The sequence below is a fragment of the Erithacus rubecula genome (assembly GCF_903797595.1).
Source record: "Erithacus rubecula genome assembly, chromosome: 15".
Lineage (NCBI taxonomy): Eukaryota > Metazoa > Chordata > Aves > Passeriformes > Muscicapidae > Erithacus > Erithacus rubecula.
In genome coordinates, this window is record NC_136667.1 from 11,208,551 (window position 1) to 11,235,338 (window position 26,788).

The 26,788-nt window shown below is 38.3% G+C and overlaps 1 protein-coding gene across 2 annotated transcripts in view; it reads left to right on the forward strand.

Moving 5' to 3' along the window:
- The window catches only part of COL4A5 (collagen type IV alpha 5 chain), a 75,770-nt gene that overhangs the window by 13,453 nt on the left and 35,529 nt on the right, over nt 1-26,788 (forward strand). For both annotated transcript variants that reach the window (XM_079318564.1, XM_079318565.1), the window contains exons 2-18: nt 10,326-10,385; nt 15,064-15,153; nt 16,415-16,459; nt 17,183-17,227; nt 17,335-17,397; nt 17,903-17,956; nt 18,629-18,655; nt 19,810-19,890; nt 20,916-20,978; nt 21,494-21,529; nt 21,618-21,659; nt 21,754-21,846; nt 23,999-24,052; nt 24,155-24,211; nt 26,303-26,347; nt 26,447-26,500; nt 26,669-26,710. In XM_079318564.1, coding sequence (XP_079174690.1) covers nt 10,326-10,385; nt 15,064-15,153; nt 16,415-16,459; nt 17,183-17,227; nt 17,335-17,397; nt 17,903-17,956; nt 18,629-18,655; nt 19,810-19,890; nt 20,916-20,978; nt 21,494-21,529; nt 21,618-21,659; nt 21,754-21,846; nt 23,999-24,052; nt 24,155-24,211; nt 26,303-26,347; nt 26,447-26,500; nt 26,669-26,710 — 951 coding nt within the window. The remainder of the gene's footprint in view (nt 1-10,325; nt 10,386-15,063; nt 15,154-16,414; nt 16,460-17,182; nt 17,228-17,334; nt 17,398-17,902; nt 17,957-18,628; nt 18,656-19,809; nt 19,891-20,915; nt 20,979-21,493; nt 21,530-21,617; nt 21,660-21,753; nt 21,847-23,998; nt 24,053-24,154; nt 24,212-26,302; nt 26,348-26,446; nt 26,501-26,668; nt 26,711-26,788) is intronic.

Genomic DNA, 26,788 nt, shown 5'->3' on the forward strand with positions numbered 1-26,788 from the left:
GATTCACAGAGTTGTGTAGCTGTGCAGGCAAAGATGGAGGAATGTTTAAAATTAACCATTCCTCTAATTTGCTGAATACTTGTTTAGGGGTTTACTTACGGTCTGTGTAAAAGTTAGAAGATGGCTTGTATTCAGAGTTCTGCATTTAGAACTGAAATGAGCAGTAGTGAGGTGTAGACTGCCTACTGAGGTGTTATAAAATTAATCTGTTCCCAAACTGTAAAGCCAACCAGAGTTACTTTGTTTAGGATGTTTCTCTAGATACGCTGTGTATTTAGAGGTTCATGCAGCTGCAGTGCTTGCTGAAGAGGAAATGAATGTGGTGTTGGCATCAGTCAGTTCATTAATGTGGAGATGGAGTGGGTTGAGAAGGCCACCTGGTAGTTTACATTCTGGTTTAGTGCTTTTGGCTTGCACTGTTTACCAGGAGGTGTACTTGCCAAATCTAAACATAGATGCTTTGTAAGATGCTGCCTCTGGATGGCAGCATAAAGACAGTACTTCTAAGTTGCTGTTAAGGGAAATTTTTGCCAATTCATATAAGTGATGTGGAGCTGTTTGGAAATCCGTGTTCATCCTGATTTCTCAGGTCTCTTCAATTGTAGCTTTGAAATGCTTGCGAGAAGGGCAGTGGAGCTTGATCTGATTATTTTACTTTGTGTGTGCCCAGTAAAATATACTGCACTGAAACCCATTCTCTGTGTTGTAAGACTAATAAATTGCAGAAACCTAAGGGTTTTCAGAAGTGGTGAGAACTGTCCATTTCCTTTTCTTCACCTACACTTGAGGGCAAGGCTGGCAGTGCCCCTTTAAGCAGAGGAGTAACAACCATTTTTGAAGATGAAAGTATGTGTACTAGTGAACTAGTGTACTAGTGTGTGTACTAGAGTGAGCTAGTGTGAGTTGCAAGGGTTAATTCTGTTCCTTAAACTGTGTATTTAAAGTTTCTTCCTAATATTTCTTTGTGCTCTGGAAATTTGTCCACCATACCCCTCCTAGAACCAAGTATTGAGAAAGGGAGAAAAGTCTGGGATTTTGGAAGAGTTAGATGCCCAGCTGGGCTCTTCTACTTTCTGTCTTCTTTTCTGGCTCAGGAGTCAGATACAGAGAAATTGTCAGGTTGTGATGCACCCCATTCTTGATGGGTGAATAGTTGCAGTTTGGGGATTAATCAGTTGTTCAAGTTTTGGGGTGTCCATTCAGTAAGGAATCTTTTACTCCAAAAAATTGACTGTGGTAAGACTGGTCAATGGGAAGATCTGTTGCTGCAAGTATTGCCGTTATTTTCACTAGAAGCTTCTGTGGAAGATGCCCTGTATGAAAAACTGTATGCTAAAGAACCATAATTAGTTCAGTTTAAAGCAATCAATTCTATATAGTTTTAGTACAAGGTACAGGCAGAAAAGTTCAATCCTCTTAAGAGCTCCTGTCCATTTCTTATGGGTCAAAATATTTTTAACACAGACAAACTTGCTTCAATTTTTGCATATTCTGAGGGTAGTTATGCCAAGATTTCCTTGCTTATAATTTTACAGGGCTTTTTAAGTACCAATTTAATTCCAACCTATTTGTAGGAACTGTATTCTAAGAGAATTCATTAATTCTTAAACTTTCAGTTTAATCAGACCATTCATTTGGGATGTGATAACTAGACTTAGCAGATCTCTTACAGTTGTTCCATGTTATTGTTAGTAGCTATTCATGTATCTAAATAACAAGCACATAGTGCAACCACTTCAGAGGAAAAATAAGGGTTGTTTATCCATCAGATGCTTGAGAATGGTTTTTAACCTGCCTCTTGTGTTCTCATTCACTGTGGCCAGAACTGTAGCTACTACAATTAAAAGTTTCCTCTGCCAGTCTGAACAGGTCTTATATTGTACATATTTCAAAAAAAGATAGCTTTGAGGTGCAACAGATGAAATTACATGTCAGAAGTTTCCTTAGTTAAAAAAAAAAGTCAAGAACTTCTGCAAACATATTTTGACTGTTACATTTTAGACCATGATATATATTCTTCTCACATCTTTGGGTAGATTGAGACTAACAATTCCTTAGAAGGGCATGTTATAAGCTTTTAATTCAGATTCTGCTTTAGGCAATATTATTGCTCATAAATACACCACTTTATGGAGAAAAGGATGGCCATTTTGATTAGTGACCTGTGATGGCTTTGCTGACTTCACACAGATATGAATCATAAATTATCTGCAAATTTCTACTCCTTCTTAAGCCTAAAGAGCATGGATGTGAAACCATAATTAGAATTCAAAATAGCTGCTTTAATTCTACTTGTCAAATCCCTGTGAAACCTTTGGTTTATTCGTTTTTTTTTCTGTCCAAGCAGGAGAAGGGAAAATCAACTTGCTGAAGATAAATGTTGAAATCTTTGACTTGGATGAGTAGTAAATCCTTAGCTAGAAAAGTGAACAGGTGTTTTGTTACACAGATCTTGGCAAGCTAATGAATATGAGGATACTCTTCAGGACCACCACCAAAATAAAGCTTAATCTTTGCCTGCTTGGAACTGAAGGGCTGAATTTATTTGCATTATAAATAGAGCTATGAACAATTAAGTTTGTGGCTTTTGCATAGTTACAGCAGGGAAATTACTTGCCCATCCTCCTAGAGCAAAGGCATTTATAACTGATGCTTTGCTGTATATTGGATTTGATGATTTTAATCAGAGTGAATTTCTGAAAACAGTCAGTCTTTATAATTGATAGAATTATCCAGTATTTATGCTCCTTTTTTCTCAATGCTGAACTTATGCTGACAACTGGTAAGCTGTCGTATTTGAATGCAGAAGGTGATGTTAGTAGCATTAAGGGAACTTGTGTAGCAGCAGGATAACTATGAGAGGTGCAGGATTTGTTCACTCTATATAAGCTTTTTTTTTCTAGGAATACCTTCCACAGATGTCTAACAGGTAATTGCAGCACCTATTGTGAAAATTCTTTTCTGCTAATCCTAAATCATGAACGAGGGCAGCTTGAAAATTTGCATTTTCCACAGTGTGCTTTCATGAATTACAAAACACTGTTAAACTGATTCTCAGCAGTAAAGTTGTGTGTATGTGAGTTAATTTACCTACTGTTGGATTTCCAAGATATGTTTATTTTACCAAATATGTGATCCAGAATCAGACTTGGTGAATTGGGAAGTCCTATTTCATTTTTTCTGGACTATGAGACTTCAAAACTATGGATTTTAGCCTAATTAACACTCCCATTGTTTCTGACCCCTCTGGCCTCTCTCTTTGGCAATAATAACCTGCTGGGGCTGATGCACGTTGTGCTAGAACTTGAAGGGTTTGATGTACCTGCAGTTCTTTTGATATTGCTTTGTGGTTTGGTGTGATTCTATCTGAATGCAAAACTCCATGTTTCATTCAGCTTTCTTTTTAGTAGTGCATTAACTTCATTACCTGATTAACTTACTAACAGTATCTGATCACATGTTGCTCATAAATACAGAAGGGAAAGACCTGAGATGTTTGATAATGTAGAAATAATAGGAGCAGGTGCTCTATTAGTTTTTAAAAACGCTTGGAAGGAAAGGAAAATATAAAGATACTATGTGTTCTAACTCAGGTTGAGACTGTATCTTTGAATCACAGCAATTCGTTGCTGTGCAGTCATATCTGCAGGTAGTGAAAGGACTCATAACCACACCAGACTCGTATAAGTGCTTCTGTTACTTTTATCAGTGGAAAACCTGAGTTGCAACTCTCAGGTTCAGGAGCTGTTAGGGGAGACAGACTGTGTGCTGTATGGAAGCCCTCAGAGATTAATTGCTTTTGAATGGGTTTTATGGATGGTTCTTTTTTTTACTATTCTAGTGAATGGAAGGGTTAGTAAAACCAAACAATCAAAAGGCTTTGTTAGATGCAGCAAAAAAATCCTAAGGAAGTCATTAAGAAAAAGTACGGGAAAATACAAATACAGGACACAAACAGCAATTGCTACACAGTGTGATGTGAGTGTAACTTTTTTTCCCTAGCCTTTACTGCTTGCTCTCTGCTCTTCACTCACATTGTTCTGCAGTTCAGATAATCTCCTATCATCAGTGTCTGTTGCAGTTTTCAATTTGTTTTAAAATTCTGGCCATCTTTACTTGGGCAGAATTTATTTCAATGATTTCTGTACATCCTTTTCCAACAAGAGGGAACCATCTTTACCTAGTGAGGGACCTGACAATGTTTTGGTGTCAAATAACTGTCTGGTTCCCTTCAGGAAAACATCTGTTTATGAAGTTAGAGTGTGCAAGTTAACACTCAATGAAACTCTGTAATTTAAGTCTCTGAGGGGGGGTCTTAATGCACTACAGGTGACACCAGCGTTTAAAATTGGTGGCTGTCCACAGTCAGGTTTTTGATTCTTTCTCAACCTTCTGGTGCTATCAGAATGGAGCTTTCAAGAAAAGCATGCAGTCTATTAGTACAAACTGCATTGCTGGATTCAGTAATGTCACTTTGCTCCTCTAGAAATGAGAGGGGTTATCAAACAGGAAATTCTGGATTTGTAATAAAATTATACGTAAGGAGGATGTCAGAAAAAATAAATTGTTTAAGCTATTTATTTCTCTTTTCTTTTTCTTACCCAATTGTGTGATACTTGAATTGAGAATTTATCTGTAAGCAACTTGAGTCATGTCAGAGCTTTCATTGAGTCACCTACCATGCTTTTGTAAGAATCCTCACCTTCTCTTGATTGGTAATTTTTAAAAGTCAAGGTTTGGAAATTATTGGCTTCTCTCTGTAATCCTGCTTATGGAAAGAGTATGAAATTACTCTTAAGCTCCTATAGGTTTTAATAGTAATACATTATTGAAGTACTCTAGTGTAGAGGTTTGGGTGCTCCCTAAAACCCCTCCCTATAGGTGCACACTCTTAAGTTTCCCTGCAGCTGTGTGTACGTGGTGGTAAATCCCTTATTTTTCTCTTCATGGTTTTGTAAAGTCTCAAGTTACTGTTCTCTCCAGCAACATCATTCATCTTCCTGGTAGTTTTTACCAATATTTTGTCCAATACTGTTGTGAATGGCAGCTGGGAGGTGGGGTGGGAGTGGAATATGCTGAAATTGCCTTGTAACCAAGGTCTTTAGGCCTGATGAGAGAGGAGTGGAATGTGCCCAATGCATAAGGCAGGCTTCTAACCACAATGCATTTTGGGAATGCCTTGAGCTATTAATTTCACTGAGCTGACTGTAACAAACCAAGAGTAGTAATGTGTATTTTTTTTTCCTTCAAACTGAAAAACAACAAACAAATAAAATTGTATTCTGTTGGTGGCATAAAGCAGTTTTCCTAAGTCCATGTAAGACATAAAAGACCAAGTTTGTTCTGGAAGAATTATCCTTTGACTAGTAAACCAATACCATCCCTCCTTTTATATACTAATGAAAAGAACTTGTTCTCCACACACAGATTCAATGGGTAGAAGCTGTCAAGAAAATCCAGTGAACGGATTAGCTAAACTTGAATAGATTAATTACAGCCTTTGGTTGTGTCTTGCCATGGGAAAGTCACAGCATAGGAAATAAGCAATGATAGTTTGTCCATCTTTGCAGGTACACGAGCGAGGAGGCAACAGGGACACAGGAGCAAATCTAAGCTTTGTCTCCAGTTCTTAAATGTAACAGCCCAGGCCTGGGTGGTACAGCTGGGTGTTACCTTGGAACCCACAAAAGTCCAAAGGCAGCAAATAGAAGAGAGACAGGCACAATTTGGTGACCTGAAACAGAAGAACTTTAATAAGGAGAAAACAACAAACAATAAAATGCAAGTTCATTGTAGGGTGCATCAGAAAGGGCGAGGGCCAGGGTGAAACAGTAACTTAAATAAGGTAGGTTAGGGATGGAGTCTGAGGATGAGAGTCCAGTGAAAACTGGGGATTATGAATATGTAAAACACAGCACCATTTTTTAACCAATGGTAACAGGGAAAGCAAAGAACTTACTAGAAACATGAACATAACAGCTCCCAGGGGGCAATGCAGGCAAACTTCCACTCACCATGACTATGGGGATTTTTCCCATGATGTTAGGCAGAACTCTTCTTCCTGCTCAACCCCAACACTTAAAAGCTGCTTTGATTCCTTATTTAACTTGGTGTAGTTGAAAACTAAAAGATTTTGACAGATAAGGAGCTGGTCACAATCTCCCTATGATCAAGCTACAACTCACTATTGTATCAAATATTTTTATTATCTTCTGTCACATAAGACAATGTGGCCTATTGGCCAGAGCTGGGAACTGAACTGCTACTGAAGGCTTCTGGCTGACAAGTAGTAATACAAGCCAGGAGTCTTGCTTGGTTTTCCAATTGCATCATGTGCTGAGTGTAACTTGGAGTTCCCCTAAGGGTTGGAGTCTTTCAGTTCTCCATATCTGGAAAACCAGGAGAAGAAATGTAATTTTTAGGACTAGTGCTGGTTAACTTGTTAGTAAGGGTAAAGTACTGATGGTAACCATCTAAATCTTGCTCTTAATGTAGGTTTTTCTGAGTTTGGAATGTCCTTGCATCCATTTTCTTTGATTGGTTGACTGAAGTGTAGATTACTTACTGTCCATGTGCAGGAGTAGTTACAAGTGTTTCTATGCATAGTATGGAGCCTAGATTTTCTTGACATTCATGTGAAATACACAATTGATTCAGTGATATCAAAAATCTCTAGCCTGTGGCTGCTGAGTGGTTTTCAAACTTGTACTTACTTGTTACACAGTATGCAATCCCCCTTAGTGCAATTTTTGTGCCTGCTTTGCCAAGTTAAAAAAAAAATGGCCTTGAGATTACTAAAAAGTCTAAACAAGAAGGCTTTCACTCAGAGTAGGTCATTAAGTTGTTTTTTTTTCCCTCTGTGCTATCATGTTTTGCTTCCAATTTTTTTTAAAGCAATAAGCATTTAAAAAAGCTTTACAGCAATGAGACCTCTAAGTGGCATGAATTGGTCTTGTCATAGTATAGGTTGTCAGGACTTTTTTCACTTCAGACTGTTTGATTAAAAATACCTTAATTTGGTGTGGATACAAGTTAATGCAAATGAGAAAAACAGTCTGCCAAACACAGCTTTTGTGCAGGAAGATAAGTGACTCTGCTGGGGGAGCACTTCTTGATAAGCATGTGGGTAAATAGATCTTCCCAGGATTTATGCCAAAAACTTACCACCATTTGATTACACTGGGTATTTGAAGAGTTTTCTGGTTACAGACCTTTTGCTTCCCTTCACTGCTGTCTGGGAAAGACCAGGTTTCCTTCCTGCAAGTAATGCATCTGAACTGGATATCCAAACCCATTTGTCAGAAAGTATTCAGTGAGTACTCCTGACTCTCCAAGACCAGCTAATTATGTAGATTAAGAAGTTACTCAAAGCATAATAAATATAGTCTCAATATATAAATTCTTTGGAAGGCAGTCACAGGTTTAAAAACCCCTGCATTGATTAAAACAAAGCACTTTGATGCAAACAAAGTAAGGGAGAGAAGTACATTTTTCAGAAACTTTGTATATGAAACCTTTAATGGATGCAAGTTGCAACAATAAGGAATTGTGGTAAGATATTTTGTAGAGAAGAGCTTCCTTGTGAAGGCAGGCACCAAATACAAGTCCTGAGGGGACTGTGGGATCACCACTGTAGTTATTCAACATGCAACCAAACAAGGACCTGTGCAAACTGCCTAAGCTGCCCTGCTTTGAGTCATTCCTTCCATACCAAATTATCTCATTTCATTTCTTTTAATAATCAGCTCTATTTCATGTGGTCTTGATGCTGAATTGCTGTAAAAGATGTGTAAGCACTTACAAAATAGCTTTCTGCATACAGTAGCAAGGGGCAGAGACTCCTGAGCTTAACTGCCTGAAAATTCACCTTCACAACATTGTACACCTCTAACTTGTTTTGTGTAATCTCATACCATCTTTTTCCCTCCCAATTTCCCTTTCTCCCTGTTCACCCCATTCACAGTTCCCTTGTATCTGAAAGCTGAGAAAATTTCTCTAAGTAACATTTTGTGAAAGTTGTAAGGAAGAATAAATGAGTTTCTCCTGTTCCACAGGCTGAATAAATCCTCCGCTTTGTGCAGGATCTTGATGGTTTTTTGTGTATGTGCTTATTTTAGCCTGTGTGTTCTACCACAGTTTTTGATGGGTTTTGATAGTACTGATAGAGTTTCTTTTTTTCCCTCACCTCTTGGAGGCAAAGGTTTTCCATGTTGCTCTCACTGTTTCATCCTTGTAATACAGAATCAGTGCTGCAGCACAGTGAGCCAGGTTTATACTGTGAGGGAAGGGAATATTGCTTGTAACTAAGGTTAATCCCTTTTAAACAAAGCTTTGTTAAAGAGTGTAATCCTAAAAGTGGCTCACAAGAAACATGCTTTTTAAAAACCCATTTTTAAAAGTGAAAGAGATCAGATACCAAATTCATAGAATAGCTGGGATTGAAGGGGGCATCAGAAGGACATTTTGCAAAACACTGTTCCAAGCAAAGACAGCCATGAGGTCAGGCCACATTACTCAGGCCTTCGTCCACTCTGATCTTTGAAAGCCGAACTAGAAAGGTGCAATTTCATTCTAGGAAATGGCTCAATAAATCTGTCTTAACTAAGAATTTTGAGTTTCCATAGAGATAACATCAAGAAACTGATTACAGAAGCCACATAGAAGATTAGGAGAGACACCCTGGTCATGTCATGTAACACCACTGCTAGGCTTAAATCTCAAATCTCTGCCTTTTGCTTCAAGATGCCTTAGTTGATCCTGGGTTTTGTTACTCCAAGTGACTTAAGCTACTTCTCTGTTTTCAATCTGATGCTTTGTAGTATGTTTAGGCTAAGAACCAGGACATTCCTAATGCCAGGTAGGGGATGGGTCATGTCCCTAAATGCTTCTGTGGTAATGAAGGATAGAATTCAAGTGTATTTCAGATCTGATATACTGACAGGTTTCTTGCTTGATTGACAATTTGTACAATATGTTCTCTCAAACATGTACATAAAGTTCTTTTGAATTGACATAATGTGGATTACTGTAGGGGAGGACCCCAAATGCTCTGTTTTTCAAACTTTTAAAGCATAAGCTTGTTGTATTTCAGTTATGTAGTTTGTGTAGCACTGAGAATGGTATCTCCCCAAACTCCCCTGTACCCTGCCTTGTGCTTTGGTCCTTTCCCCTCCACCCTGAGCTGACTGGCTGAGGTCTGGGTTCCCTCTGCCCCTGGGGGGGGTTTAAAATACTACAGCCAGGCAGTCCCACTTCCTCTTTCTCCCTGGAAGCATCCTGGAATAAAGCATTGGAAGCCCTTTGGGGGAAGGTGCCTCTTTTGGTCTTTTATCTCCTTCCTGCAAGGTTCTGGACTTCTTAGTACTGAGCTAGCCAATGGAAAAGTCCAGGTAGCAACTGCATAAGCTCTGTTTTTAATACAGTGCCACACCTATTCTCAGAACAAGTTGAACCCTAAAGTGCTTCAGCTAGTGCATCTTCTAATATGGCTCATAGTTTTTAATTTAAAAGAGGTCTGAAGCTTGTATTATATAGAAACATTCTACCAAAAAAAGGATTTCTTCTAGAAATCTCACTTCTGTAAACACATCTGTTAATCTCTGAGATGAACACAGGGCTCTAATGAATATCCCATGTTAGAACGGAGGTGGAAGAATACAATCTAAGCAAACGTGGTATGGAATGATTACTTAACTTGGATCTTCTCTGTGAACCAAACTTCTATATGTCTCTCCTTTGAATCCCTTGAAATCTGACAGTCACTCAGCCACCTGTCAGTTTATGCTAGAGCCTGTTGTAGCTGGTTTGTCGTGCTTTGTACTGGTGTGAATGCAGCTCCATGAAATCTAGAGGTTTTAAAATGTGTTTTATGGTAACTGAGCTGTGGGGGGAAGAATTAATCATGTAGTATTTGTCTAGTAACTATTGCAAATGTTTTCATAAGCGTCAGGCTTGATTAAATTCTTGTGTAAAACCTGACATCTACTGGTGAGAGGCATAACTGGGCTCTTCTCAGTTGGAGATGAGCCAAAGAACCTGTTTTATAAGGTGCTGGTGCTTTTGATGATAGGTGTTGCATTGTACTGCTTAAGCATAAATTTGGAAGTCTAAAATGAGCTGTAAAATACTTGCAAACAAATATAGGTATTATTAAAGGTGATTGAACTTTCAGTAACTGTGTCAGCTTTGAATACTTGTATAATAGCTAGGGGACACTTTGTAAGTTTATAGTTTAGACAAATGTTTTAACTTTTTGTGACAATATTAAATACTTCCTATAGACTTATGCCAATTAAAAACAATTTTTTCCCCTTATGTCTTTAAAGGCTTGCCATGGATGTACATCTTTTTCCAAATGTGATTGCAGTGGAGTAAAAGGTGAAAAGGTAAATATTCCTTTTTATTTTTAGCTGTCAGACCAGCACACTAACCACTGAACCATATGCCAATTTCAGATAACTGAAGCTTATGGATGATAGTTCTTTACTTCTAGCTCATATCTTTTTTCTTTGATGGTAGTGTGGGCATGCACCAAAGAGCAAAGCTGTATTAACAGTTTCAGGTATTAAGTTAGACTGTCTGGTCTATCTGACAGTGTGAGATTTTCATATAATTATTTTCTCAAGAATGGGGAATTAATGCACAGATTTTTTTTTCCATCTGTCTGACAATTAAAAAAAAAACAAACCAAAAAACCAGAGATGAGACAAATTCTAGTAAAATAGAAAGAGTTCCTATTTACAGCCAAAGCCTGCCTATACTAACTACTTAGTGTTGACAAGCTAAGGTGTGGAATGTTGCATAATGGCTATGCTAGTAATGCTTCAGTGAGATTTTAAAATGGAGTCAATGTGGGTTTTTTCTCTTTTCTTACACTGCCAGTACATAAGTAGTTGATGCTCACTAATGTGTTCTGAACTTGTACTGCTTTTCACCTTGTAATTTGTACAGCTGTATGCAAAGATAATGATTGCTGTCACTGTCTAGATGTGAGCTGGACCATGGAAGTGACAAAATTGAGTTTTCCCAACACAGCTGCCACCCAAGTAAGCAGCTAGTTAATAGCCAAGCTTGTGTTCTTGGATCAAGCAGAGTAAAATCTGCAAAATGCATCTCTGTGTGTCTCATTTAGGTGCAACAAGCTGTTTTGGTCTGCCTGGATGGTATCCTAAGGCCAAGAGATGCACATTGGAGCTTTCCTGCTTCCTTGCAGCTTTAACTTCCAATCTCACTGCCTATTCTCTGTATATCTGTACAATACTTCAAGTTTGTCAGCATTAATTCTTACTGTTTTACAATTTTTTTCTTTGAGGAAATAGCAGGTGCCCAGAATTTCCTTTAGTTAAAATGCACTGTAGATAAACAGCTCAGTACTGTGAACTGAGCAAGTACTTGGTTCTTTCTCCAGTGTGGGGGAGCCTGGCTGTAAGTAAATGGTGTTTAAATAGTTCACATGTAACTACTGTTGTCACAGGGAATGAATGGGGTGTGATCACTGCAAGGGGCAGAGGATGCCCAAAATGCAGCTCTAAGTCTTGTAAAGTTTTCTTGAGATACAAGAGTCATCCTAAAGATGTGAAATTATAGCAGAGTTTGAGAAGCATGTCTTATCAAACCACTTACCCTATCTTAGCAAGGTTCTAGGAGGGTTTCAGTGCTCTAAATTAATTTCTGACACATTTCAATGGTGGTTTTTGACTTGTGTAAACAAATGTAACAAATGAACAAAAGTAATTCAAAACGCTGGTACTGGCAATAAAATGTGCTGGTGCAGTGTTTTACTATTGGCTCAGGTTAAACAAGGCAGCTGTCCAAAATTGAAGGTAATGCTCAATGGCACACCTGCCATACAGATAGCTCCAGAAAGATGAGGTCATTCCTTGGCATTTACTTGCTTTTAGTTCATTGAGTATATTCCCAATTTACATACCTTGTGAAGAATGGTATTCCATTGATGGCAAGATTTCTAAGTTACATTTGGTTAGCCAAACATGAACCTGGTTAAGTTCCTAGAGGATCTCAGATGAAGGCACTTAAGCATCAGATTTCTATGCCCATTATAGTTATTGCATGTGCAACTTTGGAGAACCTTTCTAAGTTTGCTTTTTTTTGTTTTTTCCTTCGCTTGTCACAGCTTTTTTGTGAATTCACTGAAGCTGTTGTCTGGTTAATGTGGATCTAATACAATTTGTCCTTAGAATGAAAATGAAATAGGGAAACTGATTCATTTCCACTGCAGCCAAGGTAAAAGCAGCACATTCCTGAGGCATGCCAGAGAGTTTTTAAATAGTCCTTCTGAAGCTTGCAGACCATCATGTGTCTTATGTATGTAAAGGAAGGATGAAAAGCAAAGCTCCTATTTCCTAGGTATGACGTGTTGCTGGTGGAATTGTTTGAGCATACATGTACACACTTTGTTGTGTTAGTTGCCCTATAATTACAAAGCCCTCAGTATTTGATGCTGTAAGGAAAATTAATCCACAAACACCAGAGCTTTATGTCCAAAAGGAGACAGAGTCCTTTTTACTTTATTCAAATAAAGGGAGAGGCCATGGGGCATTCCCCTGGAGTCTCTCAAAGTTTTGGAGGATGCAGCCTCCCTTTTTATCCTCTTTTCCCAGCCACTCTTCCCTCTCTTTCCCCATTGGCTGAGGTACTCGAGAGGCACAGACTTCCCTGAACGCCTGACACCTGAGATTCCCCTCTAATGTATAATCCTCCCTTTTAGATTTTAATTCTTACAGAATACATAGCTTTTCCCCATTGTTTCTTTCATCTTCCAACATCCAATTTCATTTATCAGCAAACCTACAGTTTGTTTGTAAAGGCAAATATCTTTTTCGATTCATCAATCAGTGGAATCCATCCCATTTTTTCTTTTATCTCTCAATGCTAGCCTTATCTACCAGCAGATCCACAAGTCCAACATTCCTCTCATTTTTGTGTTGGGTTGTTCTTTTTTTTTTTAGGTGCTTTTTTTTCTGTGGGTTTTGTTTTGCTTTGGGGTTTTTTTTGCCATAAGTATATCACATCAATGGAAGTAATTATTCTGGTTTCTCTCTCCATACTGTATAAAATTCCATATTTATAAATATGGAATTTTGGAGAACAAATTCTATAAATGTGAATTACTTGTGCATGTTTTAAAAATTGCATGTATCCCTGCTTGTGTCCTATTATTAGAGTACATGGAACTCTGCCAAACTTTTCTGTATCCCTGTTTAATTATCTATATCTTACTGCAGTAAAGCATAATTTTAGGGTGTTTCCCAACTATATTTATTTCTTTCTGTGCCACAAGCAACAGTCATGTTTAAGCTTGTGAGCTGACAGTTTTGCTATATTGATGTAGCTGATTGAGGGCAAATGGGATCAGAATCTGACTCCTTGCCCATTCCCCAAGCAAATGATGGTTCTATAGCTGGTGCATCTTTATTTGGATATGGAAACAATCCTGTATTTTCAGGATTGGAAGAGGAGTTCTGAGTTGACCTAAACCTTTGCTATTTATCTTTTAGTTTAGTAGCTTCCAATCTGAAGCAAGAAGTATCCTATGTTCCTCAGTTCTTTCAGAACTGGCTAGTGAGTTTCTTATAAGCATTTATAAAAAAATGTATTGCACGTTAACCAGGGACTTCAATCTCATTCTATCCCCAACAATATGTCTTTTTTTGGCACTGACTTTTTGTGACAGACTTGTTAAATTTATTTTCTGTTTCATTATGTTCCAACAGTGAGCAGGCAGTTTTTTCTGCCAAATTATTATTCTCCAAATCTTCATGAAAATCAGTGTGGTGTGGGCAATAGGAAAAATCTGGAGGCAGAAGCAACATCTGAAACAGTTGCAACTTATGGAATATAATTTTTATATATATATATAATTAATGTATAATATAATTGTCTATAGGCTGTTTAAGTAGAATACATTTTTTTAAATAACCTCAAAGAGAACTGGATCAGCATAGTTTCTCTCCCCACAAAATTTGCCCACATTTCTTTAACCAGCTTTTAATAAAAAATAGCGATTATAGTGCAGCTATTTCCACTGTAATTATTTTAACTTTGTTGCAAGTTCCCTTAGGACATGTCTGATATACTCCCTCAGCTGTCCTCAAACATAGTCCTTCAAATAATCTGTTTGCTTTTGAGGGTAATTTGCTGGCAAACTCCACAGGAGTTGCCCTGGCAACAGTATCCTCATGCAAGGCTCTCATTTTTGTTGCTTACTTCCAAAGTGGGCTTCAAAAATACTCAAATCAGTTTCAATACTACAGTTCACTAGCATCTGTTTTTTGCCTCTTCTATTCCTCTTAGCTGTTTGACTTCATGTTTTTCTTTTAAGACCTTGGCACCCCCATTCCATGACTGTTTAGAATGGAGACTTTGGCATAGTTGCATTTTACAGAACAGTTCTTCAGCCTTAGATAACACACAAGGCCAACCCTCTGCTAGAAATCTGTTCTAGCAACCATTTGTAGATACTGCTTGCTCTAACAAAAATGTGAAGACAAGTGACCAGGTTGAGATGAGTAGACAGTCTGTACCCTGGCTTGCCCCTCACACATATGACATGCCTCTTGTGCACAGGTGTGGTTTCTTAGTGTGCAAACACAGTTCATGCCAGAGCTTGCTCCAAAATCTGGTTTTGCCTTATGTTTTCCTTATCTGGCACTCCCAAATTCCTCATTCTCTCTCCTTCAGGGATACACTAACCCTTTCATATGCTGACCTGAGACAGTAATCCTCCTCCACAGTGTCGCTTTTCAGATGAGGTAGCAGACCAACTGTATAGCTCCATGCAGAGGTGTTTGTATTGAGTTTGTGTGGGATAACACCTGTGAAGCCATAAACCTATGAAGTCAGTTTGAGTGCTGTATTTAAAGGTAAATCTGTCTGTTCAGGAATTTCTTTAGTTAAGCAGGTGAGATGTTTAGTCATAGTGTTAGTAGTCAGTGTGATGACTTCCTACAGAAAAGCAGAAAGATAATGTGTATTCTAAGTTTTTTTATCTTGCATTTTGTTTCTGTCATATTTTACCTCCACCACCACTTATTCTTTTTGTAGGGTGAAAGGGGACTCCCAGGCTTGGAAGGACAGCCAGGTTTGCCTGGATTTCCAGGACCAGAAGGACCACCTGGTCCAAGAGGCTCAAAGGTCAGTCCCAATTCTCTTGAATGGTATGAAGGTGCTGGGCAGTGTTAGCTTAATTGTTGTGCTGATCCTAAGCAGTTTCAGAACTCCTGATTATCATTGGTTTAGTAGTCAGAATCTTTAGATGTTGGGATAGAACAGGTTTTTCAGTTGATTAGTTTGAATGGTTAGCCAGTGGAAAAAGATTGCTCTGAATTTCCTATTCAGTTCTTTACCTACACAGGTTCTTGCCAGCACTACCTTTCACTAGGTGCTGCACATTAGGGTCAGAGAACAGGTTTGCCAAGGTTAGTCCTTGCACTAAGGAGATCCTGGCTTAGCTGAGTTTACTGATAAGAGCAGAGTTTTGCCCTCAGCTGCCCTGGGGCTCCTACCATGTAGGTAAACTGTTGTTTGCACCTGGTGGCATTCCTGGGATGGGATTCCTGGGCTGGGTTTGGGTGGGGTGATGCAAATGAAGGCCTCATTGAACCTATGTGCAGAGAGCTGAGGAATGCTCCTGGCTTTCCCTGGAGGGGTTCCTTTTATTTCTATTAACTGCTGAATTGCATCCTTACTTACTCAGATGATATAATTCAGCAGTAAAATTCCTCAGAATATATTTGCCTTTAACATATCCAGGATGTGCCATTTCTTTAATAAATGCTCACAGTATAAACCTAGCAGAAGCCCATCAAAAAAAATGCAAAGGAAAAAATATGCAAGTTATAAGAAAAAAATAAAGGAGGTCTACCCTGAAAGAGAAGATATTGAATGTAACAGGAGTGAAATGGCATAGGGGTCTTAGAGTAGAAATTTTTGCTACACTTTTATTCCGTAAACACAACTTTTCTTAAGATTTTGATGCAAAGTTCTGTGCTGAGATTCTGTGCTGATCATAATGCAAAGTAACCCTGGTACAGTCTGATCCAACAGTGTTGGAATCGTGTCTCACGAGGGGCTGCTCTGCCCACAAGGGGCCGCTGGAGGATCCTCCATGGGAGGGCTGACTGGTGGCTGTCAGTCACCTGACAGCACCGTGGCCTGTAGGAAAACTTTCCTCAAAGTCATGTTTAATCAGCTGGGACAAATGCTTTTCAGTTCAGAGTCCAATGCCAAAAGTTAAAATCATTTTGAACCCTTTAACTCAGGAAATGACAGCTACTATAACCCACTTACTGTGAACATGTAGGAGAAAGTTTAGGCTTACTGTTTAATTTGATAGAAAGACACATTCCAGCTTGAGTGTGGGGTCTTGTTTCTTTTTTCTGTTGTTGTCTTTTAGGGTGACGATGGTCTTCCAGGGCCGATTGGACCCAAAGGAATCAGAGTAAGTATTGCTGCAGTTTTAGGGTGATATGTTGGAATAATAGGTAAAGACTGACAGGCATTGGCTGAGTCCTAAAAGAAGTGGTGATTGACAAGAAAAAAAATGGACTTAAATCTGAAGAGTAATCTACCCACCAGAAGAGATTGTACTACTTTTTAAAATAAATACAAGATTGCATGAGCAATACTATCTTACATATATTTTGTATTTCATAAACTCTTTAGGGAGAGCAGCCCCAATATTCATTTGGTCTGTTTTGCATTGCAGCAAGTGCCAGTGCCTTTTTTTTCAATGTATTCTGAATTAGAGGCAGTATGTCTATGGTCCATACAGGAGAGGTGGACTTATCTGGAAGTCCTTTAGATTTTGTGCCTTTGATTTTTCTGTCATACACCTCAGCTGGTAATAATTCATACATCTCTGACTTCATTGGGTCACATCCATTTTTTACCATGAAAGTGTATTTATTTCCTCTTTGTGTCTATAATCTATTACTTTAGTAGTTCTGCATTGTCTTTTCTATGTTTTTGTGGCTATACCCCTGAAAGATTGGTAAGAACTTTGAATGCCATTTCAGTTTAGCTTTTTTTTTTTTTTACAGGTGATTCAGATGTCTTTACTTAAATTTGCACAAATAAGTTACATTTTGTGAAATCTTGGTATATAATTTTGCACACCCATTCATATTGTACTGTTTCAAACATGTGGTTAATGTCCTTCTAGGGACCACCAGGGCTTCCCGGGTTTCCAGGAACACCAGGACTTCCTGTGAGTAGGAATGGACTGTCTAGATACAAATCTGTTCCCTTTTGACTTTCAAGTCCAGAAGAACATCCTGCAATCTTAACTCTTTTTCCCTCTTCTCCATGCTAAAGGGATTGCCTGGACAAGATGGGCCACCAGGACCTCAGGGTATCCCAGGATGCAATGGAACAAAGGTGGAATTCCTTATAAAAACCTTAATGCAACAATAATATAGTACAGAGCCCTTGTTCTCCTGTCTGTAGCCAATAGGTTTAGTCTGTCCTGTGCAATAGTACTTGCTGTTACTGAGCTGTGAAAGTAATTCCAAGATAATTCAGACTTACACACCCCTTTGAGAAAAGAGGTCATGGTTTGGTACTCAAAGTGTAAGTTTTGACAGAAATTGCCAGCACCAAGGCAGATCATGGTGTTCTCTGCAGCCAATGTAGTTAATTAATGAGTTTTCCATCTCTGTAGTGTGGTACTTTGCCTGAAAGTATGCAGAAACACCTGACTGTGGAAATTTGTTTCCATCAGTTGTGTGAATTAACCAAGTGATTATTCTATCTTGTTCCAATACAGTTTTCTATTCTGGAGTCATAAGCTAACAATTACACTAGACTTTTGAATCAAAATTTGTTTATCTGGTTTTGTTATCTTTTGGTTTGGTTTTTGCTAATAATTTTCTTAATTCCTAAGGGAGAGCGTGGATTCCCAGGCAGTCCAGGTTTTCCTGGTTTACAAGGGCCTCCTGTAAGTAAAAGATTTCCTAATCTTGTAATTCACTGAAAGACTTCTACTGTGAAAACGAAAATAAATATCAGCTTCTTTTTGCAGTTTTGCTTTTGATAAACAGGAGTTTTAAAAAAATATTTAATCAGAGGGTTTTAAATGTCCAAGTGAGTGAAAGTGAACTTTTCTGCTGCATGCTGTGATAAAGCCTAAAAACCTCTTTGAATTCTCACATGCTGAGATGCTTTACCACCTGCAGAGAAATACAAATACATGCATATGTGTCAGAGAAGGAAGATCTTGATACTGACATTTCACATATTGAAAGAGTATTACTGGTGATTAATGGGTCAGAAAAAAGAGCCAGGATAGGGTGTTTTCAGTATAAAACAAAAGGATGTCAGATGTACAGATGTAGTAATGGGATGGATAATAGGAGGCAATATAGAAACAAATTGCTAAGAAAGGGAAATATAATCCTTCTAATGCTCAACATTCACTATGGAAGTTCTTCTCTAATTTTTCCTTTTGATTCTGAAGTTCATAAAAAAATTATTTTCCTCTGTTTTATATATTGCTATTAACGTTTGCCTCATGGTATAGATTTGATTAGTGATTTGCAAAAAACATACCAGTGATTTATTTCTATTGATCTTCCTTTTATTTTTTTTTTTTTGTTTCTTTTAAACAAAGGGACCTCCTGGTCTGCCAGGTATGAAGGTGAGTGTGCTGTATTCTCATGTCCAGGTACTTACCAGACATGGGTGTGCAGTGTGATCTGCCATGAGTAACCTGTTTATTTCATGTGAGACCATGTGCATCCACTGGACCCTGGAGTGACATTCTTGGTGTTTCTAGGCCACTCCAGTGCAGCTAATTGGAAATTTGGTCAGTAGCTTGAAAAGTAAGTAGCAGAGTGTTTCCTGAAGCTGTTTCCTTGAGACTGTGAGGATCAGTGTTGAGGCATCAAGCAAACAAAATGTCTACAAACACCCAAATGCACCACTACTCTGTCTGTGTGTACTCAATGCACTACTAAAGACTAAACAATAGTCACCTAAAATACCAGTGACAAGAACAGTACAGCATCCTTTGTTCCTTTTTTTTTTGTTGTACTCTGTGTTACATAGATGGCCTTTTTCTAAGGAGTCTCATGATCTGATGATATTTTTTAAGAGATTTGTTGTACCTTTGACAGATTAAGCATGGGCCAAAACATCAGTTTTGATTCAAGTCTATCTAAGAGGAAACCCACAGAATTACACTGTTAAAATCCTGAGAGGACAGCAGAACACTGTTACTGGAAAATGGGACTATTAAGCCAAATGGTCTTTGTTTGCTCCTTTTCTTAGTTGTTTTCAAGATATTATAGGACAATCTCATCAGAACATATACTTTCACAACAAAGATATTCCCTGAAATCAAAAAGAAACTACTTCAATAAGGACCAGAAAGCATAATTGTTGTAACAGCACACTCAGCACTAATCTCATGAGCTGGGTCATTGGAAAAAGCTGATTGAGCCTTTTTTATGTTGTGTCCTATCCACTGCTTTTGCATGAAGCTGGAATGTTTCTTTTGTGAAGAATTTGTTTTTCAATCCCCTAATCTTTTGGAATTTTAATCAATCCTGATATCTTTGTGCAAAAAGAAACCTTTAAATTTTTGTTAGTTTAGCCATTTAGAATCTTCATCTCTCTTAAACAGAGCAATTCTTGGAGAATCTAGTGCTTATATTCAAGTGTACTGCTAGGGTGTAGCATAGCTCAGAGTTTCTTAGAGTTCTAGGAGCCACTGTGTATCCTTTGGAGTAGAAATGGTGGGAAGGAATTGTTAAATGTGTTGTTAATTAAAGTCAGCTGTATTTTTTCTAGGGTGAAGCAGGTGAAATAATTACATCCTTGCTGCCAGGACAGAAAGGTGACCCAGGATTTCCAGGTCTTCCAGGGATACCTGTAAGTTTCATAAACTATTATTAGGCTGTGTTCTGCCAAAAAGATAACATGAAAAGTACTCTAAGTGCAGCACAATTGGCAGCTTGGTGCTGTTTTCTTTGAGCTGCAGGGTCACATTTAATGTACTTCTAATTTATGGCTTAAGGGAAAGTGTGCAATTCCATATTGCCCTTAATAGGGTGACCCACAGAAGCCAGAAAGTCTCCTGGTCAGGAAGGTGGTATCCAGCAGACAGCAGTACTCAGTGATTTGCTTTTGTGCTTTCCCTACCTCTTCCCCCTTCCTAGACATGCTTTATATCAGTTCTGGAGTTCCCCTCCCTTCTTCACTCTGAGTCAGTCACATCTGGCTTTTCTGGCTATAGCTTCTGTTTTGGGTGGTGGGAAGGAGAGGGTAAGGCCTCAGCTGTTCTCCTCATGTTTCCTGAACACTGAAACTTCTGAACAGTGTTTCTGCCCTCCCAGCAGTGCTCTGTGAAAACAGCTAGAGACTCCAGGCACTGTACTTCCCCACTGAGCCATTCATTGCTTTAGTGGAAGAACAAAGGGAGCCAAAAATGAGTCTATTGATCTGAACTGGACAGAAGCCAGACTCCCATTTCCTGGTACAGAGAGGCAAGCCCCATGCTATTCTGTGACTAGACTGAGCCTGTTAGCATTTCCACTCCTCTGATCTGTGCTTCCCTAATGTCTGTTTCTGGCTGGGAGGAATCACAAATACTAAGTGTTTTGTTGTTCTCTCTCAGTGCATGAAGGGAAAGAAAGTGCAAAAATAGTTCAAAACAAACAAAAAAGCCTTCCCTTATCTGAGCCAAAAAGATGTATTGATTTTAAGAGCAGAACTTTCCTAACATGGTGTACAATCCTTTAGGCCTTTCCTCAAGGACAGACTGGTAGATTAGTGGTCAGCTATGTTGATTTGACATGTATGGGATGCCAGCTGTTGGGGTTATTTGGGCTTAAAGCTCTCATTGGGTTTTTTTCATAAAAAGATGCTTCTCATGACCTTCTCCCCTTCCTCAACAGGGCCCACCTGGCTCCATGGGAATACCAGGTCCAATTGGCCCTCCAGGGCCCCCAGGTTTGACAGTAAGTTTCTTTAACCTGTTGCTCATAAAGCCTTAAATGGGACAGTTACTACTTCATTTTGGGTTCTCAGAGGCAGGTCAGTAAAGTGCAGAGACCATGATAATCAGGACTTGGTATGAGGACAGCAGCATGCATTCAGTTCAGCATGGAGCTGTTACTATGCACATTTTAATAAGATACTTCTGAAACAACCTGTTCCCAGACATCTTTTTGCTTTAGATTGTGCTGAATTGTTGTACAGACTTCTTACTTGTGGGAAACATGAGACAAGATTTAGCTTATTTAGCCTATGATGTTTAATGCCTGACTGTTTAATTTCATTTTATGGTCTTACTTAATGGAAGAACTAGTTTCTTATATATTTGTTAAGTTGAATGGCATGAGTTTTCAAAGGTAAGCAAGGTGCATTGTCAGCATAGAGATAATCAAAGTTGCAACATTGTTGTGGGGCTTTTTCTACAGGGGTTTGTAAAGTGCTTTTAAGTGACTTGCATTTTGGTTTCCTTTTTCAATAGGGACCTCCTGGTCCACCAGGGCTGTCAGGACCCAAGGTATGGTCTTTCTCACATTGATGGTGCCCATGGACTGTTTTCTTTCTCTTTGTAACCTCTAAGGGCTGATGAGTTATACTTTTTGCAGGGTAATATGGGCTTGAATTTCCAAGGACCCAAAGGTGAAAAAGTGAGTCAGTTATCATAATAATATTTTTGTTTGTTACTTTCAAAATATTTTTGCTTGTATTTCCTGTAATGAACTGCATCTTCCTACGCATTAGGGTGAGCAAGGTCTTCAGGGACCTCCAGGACCACCAGGACAAATTGGAGAACAGAAAAGACCAAATGACATTGAGTTTCAGAAGGGAGATCAGGTGAGTGGGAGAGTACACCTGCCTGTGGTGAGCATATGATCAAACTGCAACCTCTGTTGGTTGGATTCATATATGCTCACATCCTTCTTACTGCAAAGGTCCTATTTTTTTTTTCTCAGAGTACTGAATATTCCAGGCTTTAGTACTTATCTTTTAATAGAAAGCACACCGGTCACATTAGTTTTTACTTCCCTTAGTAAAATAATTATTCAGAAAAAACTCTCTTAAAGGTAGTTCACAGTAACATTCCTTTGACACCCAGAACTGCAATTTTCAAAGCAGTCTGGAGGTTCAGATTCCCACTAGTTAACCAGCTGTGTCATCCATTGTGAAGAATTCTTCAAAAATTTTAATTCAATTTCTTCGTTTTTGTTATTAGCGATGCCCAAAAGATCTTGATGCCTAAGATCTTTATTCCTTGTGATCTAAATAAAGTGCTTTACCTGTTTCTGACATCTCAGAAGTAAATATCAGTCATATTGTAACAAGTAAGCTCAAAATACTGGTTTGATTTGTATGGATCCCTCCTTACCCATAAATGCCAGGTCATCGGGAGAGTTAGCATTTTTAAAGTTATTACATTTTTTTCCTCTTTCTTTTTCACTGGAGAACATTCTGCAGTACTGTTTAATTCTGGGTGCCATAGACAGTCTGAGCAAAACCAGTAGGATCATAGGTGCCTGGATGTCACATTTTCCTTGAAGTTTTTGTGATATTCTCAAATACCACCCTGAGTAATAGAAGAGTTGAGGTAGATACTTCGAGGAAAAAGTGTCGAGTGATCATTTTTGTACTGTGATTATTTTGAAAATTTCAATGTAGCAACTGAAATTTAAACTATTTGTTTCTTCCATCAGTATTTGTAGCAGTTTCTTCCTTACCATCTTCTTATCTTGGGAAATGTGTCAGAGAAGAAAGCTTTGGGATACAGCAGAATTTTGTTTTAGCAGTGTGTAGGGCAATTCTGCTCTTAATCTTGATGAAAACCATTTGTTACTTTTCCTTTCAGACGAGCATTAAACACCACTAGGCATTAACTAGAACTAGGTGCTGATGTACACTTGTAGTGCACAGTCATCCTAGAAAGGTCTCTGGTTTTGTCTGTACAGGTGATAGGACAGAAAATAAAGAGCAGCATTATGTGTCTTTATAATTCTAAGGAAACACAAGATGACATTTTGACCACACTGTTGTTGAAGAAAAAATTTGACTGATTTTACTGGGGTCAGAATAATTTGCTTCTGTCATCAGGGACCCCTGAAGGACTAATTATACTGGCACTAATTTGTGCAAATTTACAAAGTAAAAGCATTCTACCTACATTCCTTATAAAGCACTAAGAATTATAAACATTCTGGGTGCATTGCCTTTGACCAACATTTATAATGATTTTCAAGTTTGCAAATTGGTTTTTATTTCAACATAATTTTTGTTCATAAAACACTATCAGTAAAAAATGTCAATGTTGCAGGTACCTTTTTGTGAAATGCACAAGGAGTTCTGGTTGTGCCTTCACCTATGATCTCTGACTAAAATCAAGTGTGGGCTTGAGTCTGGGATGACTCCAAGAAATTAATGGAAATTGCACAGAAACTTAGAAACTTTTTGTGGATTCAGTAGCCTCTAACTTTTCTTTAGGTTAATGGTGAAAAGATTTAGTAACGTATAGAAAAGTGTAATAAGACAAAATAGGAATGAGACCTTTTTAACACAATGATCCTGTGACACTTTTCTGACAAACACGCTGTGATCCTGATGGCCTCTCAACTTCAATGGTTGCCAATAATCTAATGGCTGTTGCTCCTATAATTTCAGCAAGATCTGACATCTGTTTGTTCTTTCTTCCTTTTTTCCTTTCTTCTCTTTTCTACTGGAAAGCACCTCCAGGCCACCAAACCAGCTGCTGCAGTGCATGCAGGAGGCAGTTGTGTTTTTAGTGGAATGAATCAGGATAAACAGAATAAACAGGATGAGCAGTTAATAAAATTTATAGATTCACTTTAAATTCCACACAAAGAAAGAATAAATATGATCCTTTATAACTTGAAATCTAAATGACAGCAATAATATTCTATTTAAGAAAAAATGTCAACTGAGCTTCTAGAGAGTGATGGAAGCTTTAATCCTCTTTTTCTCTGCCCATGCATGACAGGGTATTCCAGGTGATCCAGGCCCACCAGGACTTCCTGGGCCACCAGGCCCTCCTGTGAGTAGAACCTAAGTTCTATTTTGTTGCATCTGTATCAGAACTATAACTTCATTTACTCTGGCTTGCGGGCTCAGTTTAAGATGACGTTTGTGTGTCCAGGGTCTTCCCGGTGGTGTAAAAGGTGAAAAAGGTGAGCAAGGAGAACCAGGCAAAAGAGTAAGTAATCTGTTTAACCAAACATTTATCTTTCGATTCAGTGTTATCTTTGACAATTAAGCAAATGTTGAATTCAGGTGGGGCCATCAGCTTATGGGTAAGAGACTACATTTTCTTCTCTTTGTAACCTGGCAACTTGTAGATGATGCACAGGGCTGATGACAGTGCTTCTAGCTATGGCTCTCTCAGTGCTTTCTGATTGGATCTTCGTTTGGAGGGGCAGGAGAAAATAGTTTAAAATATATTATGTGGTTAACGTGTGACAACCTTCAAAGTTGTTGGACTACTTGTCTGAAGCAGCAGTTTTCTGTTTCCTTTTAGAAAGGGTTTTCATTCAGTTTGCTATGTATTGGGTTGCCAAGCAGCATGAGATTGGTGTGGATATACATATATATATACGTATATATATATGTAAAAATAAAAGCTGGTCCGTTTAAACTCATTCTTGGTGGGTTTGCTTGTGAGCAAAACCAAGTCTCTGAGCACTGGTAAGACCAAAAGTATTCTGTTTGTCACTTCCCAAGAAACTGCCTCAATTTATGTGCTATGTGGGGAGGGCACAAGTCAGGATAGATTTATCTAGGGATAGCAGGAGTCACTTTGTTCCTGACCAGACTCAAATCAATCCTGGAATTCAAATGTACTTGGATATCACAGCTTAGAAAAGCTGAAGAAGATCATAGAAATGTTAATAAATAGGATGAAAATAACATGGGCTGGACCAGCAAAAAAAAAAAGAGGCTGTAACCAGCTCACAACATTCAGTATCTTCACTTCCACAGCTTCTAAATGCATTGTTTCATCAATAAAATGGGCCCCCTTGAAAATCAAGACACAAGTTTTGCTCAGGTTAATTGGACAATATATAAACATTGTTTAGAAATATGCTGGTAGTAGGTTTTCCAATTTCCGTAGGAAATAAATACAGTGGAAACAAATGTTTGGTGCTCCAGATAAATGTTTGTTATTCCTTCTTAGTTGCTGGGATTTATAGAAGGGCTTTGATTTGTCTCTTTCAAAGAACATAAAAAGCAAATTTACCAAGCCAAAAGTCTCATCATATTTTGAGTGGGTTTTGAATGGTTGCTTCTCTCTGCGACAGAGATTTGCAACATAAATTTGCAAAGATCTGAAAGGATAAAAGCCCTGAGAGGACATGTCAGATGCCTTTTGTCAAAAGCTTGTTTACCAATATTTTTATTTGGTTTTATTACTCTGAATGTGGGCACGTTGCATACTTGAAGTGCAGTTTTGCTGCTAAGTTACTTTAAATTTACATTTTAGGGCTCCATATGATTTGGTGAGGCTCAAAGCCATTTTAGATTTACTCCTAAAATGTCTATGTATTCAGATAGTCCTGCACATTCACAGGATGTCTTAAAACCTCAGTTTTGAGAGTTAGAACTCATCACTAGTGAAAACAAATTTCACAAATCACATTATACTCTGATTCACTAAATCTGTGAGGTCTTATTATCAATGTCTCAATGACTGAGAGGTGATCTTCATACTGAGGAAGGTTCAATAGGTGAAGTTCAATCACCTTCTCTAGTTCTGTTCCAGCAGGTGCCCCCAGACATGTCTTCTGTAACTCTGACAGTAAAGTGCCATTTGTCTGCCCAGTGAATGGTCTGGAATCAAGTGAAGCTTGCCCTGCTTTTATCACAGCAGTGATAAATCTATTCAGCAAGAATATGTATTTTAGAAGTCACTTCTTTGAGCAGAACTTCATCTTATATTTTCATAGATAATAATGAGAAAATTGTGTTGATTTAAGTAGAGTTAAAATTCAAACACAAAGTTTTATTTAGTTTTACTGGTCACATTATACTAATGTGAAAATAAGGGAGTAGTAAACACAATGAATCAGCAGTAGTTAACTGGAGATCATTTGGTGTTGTATTTACCCAGCATTTCTCTGAGACTGTCATGATTTTGTGCTCTGGTTTTCAAAATGGAAATCTCAGTTTAGGCCAAGAACTGCATTCTAGATAGTTTGGTTTACTGAAAAATGGGAAACAAGTAACATAATTTCAATAAGAATTCTTCACCACTGAAGCATTTTATTTCAATGCATATTTGTCTTTGAAGGGAAAGCCTGGCAAAGATGGAGAACCTGGTCAACCTGGTAGGGATGTGAGTAATTCATATGTTTTTAATTTAAGCAGAGTCTTTATAAGCTTTTCTTTTGATATGGAGAAGATCTTAGTGTGATTATATTTCCTTTTCTTGAAGGGTTTACCTGGTGGGCCTGGAATAAATGGTGCTCCAGGAAGAGATGGTGAAAAGGTATGCCAGGATTTTTTCTGTAATACATTGAAAATTTGCCATCACTGAGTTAATTTCTTCCTAGTAGTAATTGCACTGCCTATGTTATTACAGTTTTGAGGAATATTTGCAATAACTTGCTTATGTACTGCTGCACAGTATCAGAAATGTTCTTAATTTCATTGGTAGGGTGAAAAAGGTGACATGGGTCCCCCTGGTCCTCCTGGAATTGTAAGTTGCTGATCCTTTATTTTTTTCTGCATTTGGTTGATACTGTTTCATTCTAGTTCTTGGCTGACTGAGAGTCCC